This window comes from Protobothrops mucrosquamatus, unplaced genomic scaffold (assembly GCF_001527695.2).
Source record: "Protobothrops mucrosquamatus isolate PMUCROS unplaced genomic scaffold, P.Mucros_1.0 scaffold1805, whole genome shotgun sequence".
NCBI lineage: Eukaryota > Metazoa > Chordata > Lepidosauria > Squamata > Viperidae > Protobothrops > Protobothrops mucrosquamatus.
This window is the reverse complement of record NW_015387942.1, coordinates 367824-378417: the sequence shown is the minus strand read 5'-3', so window position 1 is coordinate 378417 and position 10594 is coordinate 367824. Positions and strand designations below refer to the sequence as shown.

General features: G+C 40.2%; 1 protein-coding gene across 1 annotated transcript in view; it reads left to right on the top strand.

The window, feature by feature from the left end:
- Positions 1-8947: 8947 nt before the first annotated feature.
- UGT1A1 (UDP glucuronosyltransferase family 1 member A1) overlaps positions 8948-10594 on the top strand; it is a 50341-nt gene continuing 48694 nt past the window's right edge. The window contains exon 1 of the mRNA XM_015823239.2: positions 8948-9820. Within this exon, the coding sequence (XP_015678725.2) occupies positions 8948-9820 (873 nt within the window). The remainder of the gene's footprint in view (positions 9821-10594) is intronic.

Here is a 10594-nt window from a genome sequence, read left to right as displayed (position 1 = left end):
GTACACCCCCCCCTTGATTATGCTAATGTACGAATAAAAGGGAGGCACGGAGAGGCTTGAGGGTCTTTGCCTGCCATCTCACCTGAAGAAGCATGTTGCCCGTGTGTTTCCTGATCTAAAGCGAGGCCCGTTGGTTTAGGCCAACGTACATCACCACCGTCCCGCAGGGAGCGGGACCCCGGGATTTTGCGATCCCACAGTATTTTCTATGTACCTGTTCCAACTGCTGCTTTTATAATTATTTGAATTAAGATTACTTTTTCTAATATTTAAAATTTCCTAAAGTATTTATTGTGGCATTTTTGTTCATTAATCAAATATGTTCAATTAATTTAAAAGAATGAAACGTCACAGCTTTTAATGCTAACTTTATGGGTCACAATGCCCATAAGACCTATCTGGTCTAGTGGTTAACCTATTGTACTGACCTAGAAATCAGGAGACTGAGTTCTAGTCCTGCCTTTGGCATGAAAGCTGGCTGGGTGACTTTGGGTCAATCACTCTGACCAACTCTCCTCACAGAGTTTTTGTAGTGGGGAAAATATGAGGAGGAAGGATTATTAGGTTTGTTTGCTGCGTTGAGTTATATAATAAATAATAAAAGCAGGATAAAAATGTAATAAAACTTATCTACCTGATCTATTTTTATTTTCTCCTTTTTGTTGTGTCTTGCTTTTAATTTATAAGATTGGGAACAGCAACATTCTTATTTTTCTTTAACTGATAAGCTGCTATGGGAAAGAGTAATATGAAAAATGGGATAAAGCTGCAGCAAATGAATAAGGAAAAATAATTTGAATAAATTTCAGAGCAGTAAGGAAAATCGACTTTCATCTAAACTTATATTTTCTTGATTATTGTAATGCTTGATCTTCCCTCCTATAACAAGATCACAAAAGAACTCTGGACATCTTGACAGCTGTCCTTACTAAGAGAATAAATGGCTTTCCTAACCAAAATGATACGTTCTGATCAGATTACTAGTCAGCCTGATAGCATCACTATCTGGGAAGATCCTGGAAAAAAATAATTAAAAAAGAGTTCTGCCAACACCTAGAAACTGTCAGAATCCAATTATATTTCATCTCTAGTTATCGACTATGGAAAACCCCATTTCTGCCCTCTCTGGATTCTGTCATACTACGAAGGGGAAAGGGGATGAGCAAAGGGGTTTATGGCTCTCACTTCCTTCATTAAAACTTCAAAGGGACTGAATGTGGATCTCACCAAGAGGACTGACCATAACAATATGGCCATCACCTTTCATGTACTACTCTCTGAAGTCTCCCTTCCGCCGGCCGTGAGGAAAAGGGGATGGAAATGTAACACCTGGAATTGTCGCTGGAAGGATGGCGGGGTGGGGGGCTGCTTGGGAACACTTAAAACCTTGAATGGTAGGGGTGGGCCCTCAGGTCCTGTCTAGAACGCCTGCAACCATCTTCTCTTAAAGATGCCTGTTGGAAGAAATATACCAAGAGTTCTGTCTTCTTAAGATGCAAAGTGGGGTGGGTCCTTACATTAGACAGGACCTGCAGAATTAGTCCACCTGGAAGGGAGAATCTTGCCAGGGAACTTTGCAAAAATTACCATGTCAGATGATGGAGCAGGGAAGGGAGAAAACTCCCTGGAAAGGGAGCCGCTGCCCCGACTGAAACCCTGCCAGATGTCGTGATCGGAGAGGTCAGATTCCTCAGGAGAAGAGGTGGTGGAGACACGGGACCACAAACCTCGGTGGTCAATGGACGTTGGAAGGAAAGGCGAGTGGGAAAAGAAATCAAGAAAGGTGACCCTGAGACGGGGGGCCAACCAACCAGAATGGAAGCAGGAGATGGGGAAATCCCTGCACACAAGTGAAGAGGAAGGGAGCTGGGCACCGTACTCGGGCAGGATCCTAGAGAAAGCTATCAACCTGATGAAGAGAACCTTCAGCTCCCTAGGAGAGGAGAATTCTGAGCCCTATGGCCACCCCAGCTCCTGGAGCCGCAATGGGAGAGACACCGAGGGGGAAGTGGAACCTGCAGCCCCGGGGACGTCTGCTGATCTAGTAGTCCCCACTCCCCGCTGACCCGCAGATGGCAATCTGGATGGAAGACACTACCACCGACAACGAAGGCACCGATCCATTCAAAGACTCCCACCGCTGGACGTGAGATTCAAGGGGGAGCCGACACGCTTGGGGTTTTTCCTAACCCAAGTCCTCAGCTACATGGAGGAATATGGGTGGCACATCCCCAGTGACAAAGCCCATATCTGGATTGTGCAATCTGTCCTGGATGGGCTGGCCGCAGATTGGGTGGTGAACTTGCATGACTCCAATGCTCCAGAGCTCAACGATTTCAACCATTTCATGTCCTCTCTGAGAAGGCGATATGAGGAACCCCTGGCTGATCGCAAAGCCTGCGAAAGGATCAAAATGATGAGGCAAGGCAAACGCCCGGTAGCCGAATATACGCAAGAATTCTGGGCCATTGCCAGAAAATTGAACTGGCCGGAAGACATCCTCCTTAGCCATTTCAAAGACGGACTAAATTACGACCTATATGACGCTTGCCTGCCCCAAGGGGACCCACACCAACTTGATGAATGGTACGTCCTGGCAGAGGAAGCAGAGATCAACATACTGAAGAGGTACCACCGAGGAAAACAATGGAGCCGCTCACCCCCTGAGTTAACATGTGAACCAGTGAAACCATCGGCTACAGCCAAGAAGCAAATGGGGTGTTTCAAGTGCGGGAGAGAGGGGCATCAGGCTGTAGAATGCCACTCAAAAGCCCCCCAGCAAAACCCAGACAGATCACCAGCCAGCAAATCCGGGAAGTCTCCAGCTAAGCCAAAAGAACCTGCCATGAGAATGATGGAGGCTGTGGAATCCCCCACCTCTGCTCATCAGGGGGAAAGAACTCCAGTCTACACCGCAGGGCCGGTGGACGCCTCAGATGACAGCTCGGAGGGTGAACGCCTGGTAAGTGGACCCATTGCACCCATCCTCAAGACAGTGACTATATTAATTCCCCCCCATGCCCGAAGCTGTGAAGGTGATAGCCTTAATAGATTCTGGTTGCACCCGCTGCCTCATTAGCCCGACGCTAGTGGGGAATCGGGGCATTCCGTCGAGGAGACTGGAACAACCAATCTCATTTGGCCAGTTAGATGGGTCCATAGCAGGGGGGGTGCCAGCTATCCTAGCCACTTTACCAATACACCTCTCCCTGGGCAAACATGAAGAAGACATAACGTTTGTAGTGACCCCAGGCATGGAATGCCCGATGATCCTAGGGATGGAATGGTTAAAAAAATGGAACCCCTGGGTGAATTGGAGGACGGCAGAAATCAAATTCCCGAAAGGGGACCCTATGGACTTAAAGTCCCAAGGGGAGCTACCAAAATTAAGAACGGAAAAAGCATCCATGGGAGAGGAAAAGGGACTACCAGAAATACCAGAGGAATACAGAGATCTTGCTGAAGTTTTCAGTGAGGAGAGGGTGGATGAGCTTTTCCCCCCCCCACCGACCCACGGACTGTGCCATTAAATTCAAGCCTGGGACAAAACTCCCGAAGCCCAAATTATACTCCATGAGCCCAAAGGAGAAGGAGAAAATGGAAAGATTCATAAAGAAAAAAATAGAAAAGGGGGTTCATTGAGCCAGCCAAGCCTAAAGTGGCTGCCCCGGTCCTCTTTAGAGAGAAGAAGGACAGCTCTTTACACTTATGCGTGGATTATAGGTCCCTGAATACAATCAGTGAAAGCAACCTATACCCCCTGCCCCTCATGAAGGACATGTTGTCACACCTCTCGAAAGGGAATTTTTTTTACTAAACTAGACCTAAGGGAAGCTTACTATCGCGTGAGAATTAAGGAAGGGGATGAATGGAAGACCGCATTTAACTGGCCAATGGGGTGCTACCAATTCAAAGTCTTGCCATTTGGATTACAAGGGGGCCCCACAGTATTTATGCAATTAATGACGTTCTAAGGGACCACCTATTTAAGGGGCTCCTGGTTTACTTAGACAACATTCTTATCTTCACCGAATCAAAAGAGGAACATGTCAACCTAGTCAGAGCGGTTTTAAAGAAATTGTGAGCCGCCCACCTATATGCCAAACTCTCAAAATGCGAATTCCACCAGGAAAGGATAGACTACCTAGGTTATCGCATATCCCCACAAGGCACTGAAATGGACCCAGAGAAGGTCAGAGCAGTATTAGAATGGGCACCACCCCGCACAAGAAAGCAACTGTAAAGTTTCTTGGGCTTCGCAAACTTTTACTGCCAATTCATCCCCTCATTTGCCCAGATAGCCCTGCCCCTCACGAACTTACTAAAAATGAAGGGAGCATCATCAGTAAAACCTAGCCAGCCACTAACATGGACAATGGAGTGCCAAGCAGCGTTTAAGAGATTAAAGAGACTTTTTTCTGCCGAACCAGTACTAAGGCACCCAGACATGGACAAGCCCTTCATAATACAGGTGGATGCAAGTGATGTGGCAGTGGGGGCTGTACTATTACAAGAAAATGATGAAGGGGTATTGCAACCCTGTGCGTATACATCCAAGAAACTCACGGAAACGGAACAGCGCTGGCCCGTGTGGGAGAAAGAGGCATACGGGATACGTTGGTCATTACTCACGTGGCACCAGTTCCTTGAAGGCAACAAAACCCCTTTCCAGGTGTGGACAGACCACAAAAATTTGGAAGCCCTGAAAACACCCAGGAAGCTCAACCCCAAGCAAGCCCGTTGGTCCCAGCATTTTCACCAGTTCCAATTTACGCTCACTCTTTGACAAAGTGACTAAATTAGTGGATCAGCGAAACACTGTGGACATACCATACTTTGATTTCAGTAAGGCATTCAACAAAGTAGATAACCTACCTACTTCTTGGTAAGCTAGAAAAATATGGGATAGACAGCATCACCACTAGATAAGTTTGTAATGGCTGATACTGCACTCAATGACTAGTCCTTAATGGTACTACATCTATATGGAGAGATGTAAGCAATAGAGTACCACAAGGTTCCGTCTTAGGCCTAGTACTCTTCAATATTTTCATAAATGACTTAGATGAGGGAATAGAAGGGGAAATTCCTCAAATTTGTAGATGACATTAATCTGACTAGAATAGCCAACATCCCAGGATCCAAATGGCTCTTTTTTTTCCAAAACAATTTTTATTAGTTTTCCATTTTACACCAACACAGCTTAAGAACTCACGTGGAAACCCGGTGATCCATTTTTTAAAAAACAAACAATAACATAATAAATATATACCCATTATTTCTTTAAAATTTCCCTCTCTATGTATATAGAATATTATAATCAAATTAATGCATTTTCAAATAAATTCATTCATTACTATGTCTAAACATCAATTGCATTAATCAATAAAAAATTTTTAATCTACAGAGACCTATATTTCTTCACCCGTTTAAACTTAAGCTTCATAAATTCGATTTATTTAAAAACATTATAATCAAGTCGATATCTTTCTAAAACCAATTCATTTAGTAATATAACATTTCATCCAAACTATATAATTAAAAATCAACTAAAATTCTCTATTTATATTATTATAGGCTCATTAAAACATTTCTAAAACAAATTTCCATTAAATGTATCACTCTATATAAATTTCATTAATCAATAAAAGTTTATAAACTCATTATCCATCCCAAAGATCCTGTATCATGCTTTCTTAATTTTGCAAATATTTAATCTTAAACTAACATATTCATTTACTATTCAGGTGCCCCAAGTGTTTTTTTATTTAAGCATTATTAATTCCAAAAGTAAATTCTTCTCTTTCTCACCAATCTTCTATTATTTTTCACTGTTTCTCCAAATCTCCCATAATTAATTCTATCATTTCCTATATTTCAGTTCTTTTCTCATTATACCATCTTTAATGTTAAAAACATGTAAAGCCCTTTTAACAAAGTCCAAGACCAAATCACTGTAAGGCCTTTACCACATTACTATAATCAAATTTAATATTTGTATCTTATTCTGGGTTTCTTTCTAATCCAAACAGGTTTCCATAATCGGGCCTCTGCCTGCCACACTATACACTCCAAAAAGAAAGCTCTCCTTGTACATTTTGTAAAATTAGTATAAAAGTTATAATTAATCTGAATGGCTCATAGCAGAACATCATTTCCCCTTTCTTTTAACATTGAATAAATTTCACTTAAAATCCTTTTATATCATCCTCTTTGATCACATGTTTCTCTTTTCCCATGTTTTTTTCTCTGTCTCAAATTCAAATGGGATCTGCAGTCCAACTTGTCCTTCTGAAGCGAGATTGTCCAGTTCCTTATCATAAATCATTTGTCCGTTGATATTAAGTCTTTTTTCCAAAATTAATTGATTGTCCAACTGTGGGTTTACTTCTTCCACCTCAGCAAACAGGGTACAAGCCTCTTGTGTATAAACTGATGTTTCACTTAGTCCTTGCCTTTTGCCTTGTCGAAACAAAGAGATATCCTTTGAACAAGCAATTATCTTCTCCGTGTTTTCCAAACTTTTTTCCAAAATATACTTATAAGTAAGATCTACACCGGTTTCCTCCATCTTTATTATCTTTCAAATCCTTATCCTTTTAAAGGAGACTATATTTAAAAAACAATCACAATATCCGTCTCCTCCCAGTTTCCTTGCCTTTTTCCTTTGTATAAAATGAAAGTCTTTCCAGCGAAGAAAAGATAGCAAGTACAATGAATAAATTTGTCAGAGAGTGTCCCTCAGAAAGTAATCAAATGTTCAATCCTTCAGACACCATAAAGATAAAAACAAACAATATTCTCCAAGTATTATAAAAAAATTTCTTGAGACTCCCAATATCCAAAAATAAAATCAATCATTAAAACAAAAATAAAATTAATCCTTTGTGCTTCTCTTCCCCCATTTAAAAAGCCGCTTCACCGGAAAAGGGAATAATTCCAAGAAAAAAAAACTTTTCACAGGCATAAAGAAAATAGAGGTAAAAAGAAAAGTCTCACCGAGTACTCCACAGTGAGTCCGTTTGCTTAGCTGATCTTGTGGCTTGCGGTTGGCACAGCTAAATGATCAGCCATTTTACTGGCCAATCTTTACCCTGTCGGCCCAAAGGAGATACTCAGTACACAGAGGCCGCCGCTGCTCCTCTGCAACATCCGAGAAGCCTCCTCAATGGTAGACGCTCCTCCAGAGTGTCTTTTCGACCCTCTAAGGGGTCTACTGGCAGGGGAAACTCGATCAGCAAAGGGACGACTCCCTTCGATCGACCGCACCGCCGCGAACCGGAACCGGAAGCCCAGATCCAAATGGCTCTTGACAGACTTGAACACTGGACCCTCTCCAACAAAATGAAATTTAACATAGAGAAAAGTAAAGTTTTACATTTAGGCAGTAAAAACCAAATGTACAAGTACAGATGAGGTGAAACCTGGCTTAAAAGCAATAACTGTGAGAGCGATCTTGGAGTTCTAATGTATAATCCCTTAAATATGATCCAGCAGAGTGCTGCAGTTGCCAAAAAAGCCAATGCAATCTTAGGCTGCATTAACAGAGGGATAGAGTTAAGATCACATGAAGTGTTAGTATCACTTTATAAGGCCTTGGTAATACCACACTTGAAACACAGCATCTTGTTTTGGTCACCACAATATAAAAAAGATGTTGAGACTCTGGAAAGAGTTCAGAGAACAGCAACAAAATGATTAGAGGACTGGAGGCTAAAACATGAACAGTTGCAGGAATTGGGAATGTTTAGTCTAGTGAAAAGAAGGACTAGGGGCAACATGATAGCAGTGTTCCAATCTTTGAGGGCCTGCCACAAAGAAGAGGGAGTCAACAAAGGTCCAATCTATTCTTAAAAGCTTCCAGTGATGGAGCACCCACAACTTGTGAAAGCAAGCCATTCCATTGGTTTATTGTTCCCAAAGCACCAGAAGGCAAGACAAGAAGTAAAGGATTGGAATTAATCAAACAATGGATGGAAACTGATCAAGGAGAGAAGCAACCTAGAACTAAGGAGAAATTTCCGGACAGTAGAACCTGAACAATAAATCAGTGAAATAGTTACCTTCATAAGTTGTCAGTGCACTCCATCACTGGAGGCTTTTAAGAACAGGCTTGTTAACCTTTGTCTGAAATGATATAGAGCAGGGGTGTCAAACTCGCAACGTCATGTAACGTGTCGCAATGTATCGCAACTTTTTTTCCATTGCCAGCAATGGGATGTGCGCAGTTTCGCCATGGCGCATCCAGCCCATGGGCCAGCAGTATGACACCCCTGGTATAAAGTCTTCTGCTTGTGCAGGAGGTTGGACTAAAAGATCTCCAAGATCCCTTCAACTCTGTTATTCTATTATTTTGTACTAGCTGTAGCTTCCAGATTTTCTTCAAAGGGAGCTCCGTGTAAAGCACATTGTAATAGTTGAATTGTGAGGCAACCAGGGAATGAATGATGATCTGAAGAGCCTACTGATGAAAGGGCACAGCTTGTGCACACGATAAACCTGTGAATTCTTAAATAAATGATTGGCTGGTTTGATATAATGAAGAATTTTGACAAATAGGTAGCCCTGTTATTCATCAAACCTCTCTGGACCAATTCTAACCTTATAGTTAATCATTTCATCTCATGATTGTAAAAAATTATGTAAATGTTGCAAGGTTATTTTTTCCCTGGGCATCACAAAAGGCTGATTCTGTCTTTTTTATTTCAAAATGTATTGCTGCATTTGCAGCAAGTCAGTTATTCTGTGAATTTCTTAAGGTTTGTTTACTGAATCAACCAACCTTTGACCAAGTTTTAAAGTTCCATTACACTTTTCATTGCAGAAGAAATTAAATATTTACAGAAAAGAAAAAGCTTGAAGGCTCAAGTAAGTTCTGTTTGATATGTTCCTGTAAAGAACAATGGGTTGTTTACATTCATTCACCTTTGGATTAAAATTCAGCATAATGAAAAAGAAGAATTCTATGTTTCAGTATATTTGCCAACCAGCTACATGGTTTTTACTTATTTTTTTTTTCTGGAGACTTTCAGATGGAGGGAAGGTGTTGGTAATACCTATGGATGGCAGTCACTGGCTCAGTATTCAACCAGTTATGGAACGCCTTCAGCACAGAGGACACCAAGTAGTAGCTGTGGTTCCTGATGTTAATTTGCTGATGAAACCATCTGATCATTACATAGTGAAAACATTTGCTGTACCCTATTCAATGGAATACTTGAAAATGGAATTTCAGAAATTGGGTCATAAGATTTTTATACATCAGCCTTTTCTGGCAAGAATTACTGAGACATTTGCAAGAATAAGGAATATTACAATGTTTTACTTAAATAACTGCAAGCAGCTTTTGTACAACAAAGATTTGATTACTTACCTTCAAGATAGCAAATTCAATGTTGTAGTTATGGATCCAGTGTCTCCATGTGGTCAAATTGTGGCTGAGTATTTATCCATCCCTTCTCTTTTCTACTTACGTGGACTTCCATGTGGTTTAGATTCAGAGGCAACTAAGTGTCCAAACCCACATTCCTATATCCCCAAATTCTATACAGGCAGTACTGATCATATGACATTTAATCAACGAGTAAATAATTTTTTATTTGGTTCATTTCAATTCATGGTGTGTTACTTAGTTTATTCACCATTTGAAGTTTTGATCAAGGAATTCCTGCATCGAGATATGACGGTACTAGAGCTATATAGCCAAGCTTCAATTTGGCTTCTTCGCTATGACTTCATATTTGAATATCCAAGGCCTATCATGCCAAATATGGTTTTCATTGGAGGTATAAACTGTGCAAAGGAGAATCCATTAACACAGGTTGGGTTTTTTTTTAGTCATATATTTTTCAAAGTGTCAAATTAGGATTGAAATATTTTGACAAAATTGGGACAGTCAATACCAAACTATCAAGTGCTATTTGCCAGAGTATGAAAGAGTGTGATAATTATATAAAGTGGCCGGGTTAAACATGTTTTATGAACAAAAGCAATATTATTCTAATAAATACTTTAAAAATCATATTTAATTTATGCAGCTTTGTTCAGAAGCAAAAAAAAAAAGAAATAAATGAATGGAAGACAAAAATAGATAAGACTTGTATAATGTTTGGGGAATTAAGGACTAGATAACTAATGATTAGCTGCCTAAGAATTCTGAAAAAGGCTCTTTCTAGTAATTGTGAAGTTCAGATAAAAATATACAGAAATATACAGTATGTTTCTGAACTGTAACATGTAGTTAAGCCATCTGATGCTTGCAACATGGATTATTAAAAATGTCAACCATAAATTTTAAATATTAGACTTTTATCATATTAAATTCTGCGGTTGGTATATAAAATGAATAATATATTTTAATGAATTAAAGATGACATTTTGGCACTTGAACATTGACTAGACTGAAACATAATTTGGCTCCTATGAATTATAGCTTTGTGTGTTGTGATTTATATTCCAAATAAGTTATTTTAATTTTTTAAATTCTTATCTATGAATTGAATTATAGTGATTAACTCTTCGCTAAATTATTTGCATGTCAATTATTTTCTTTTTTAGTCACCTATTAAGGTGGGAGATTCTGTTCAAACTATTT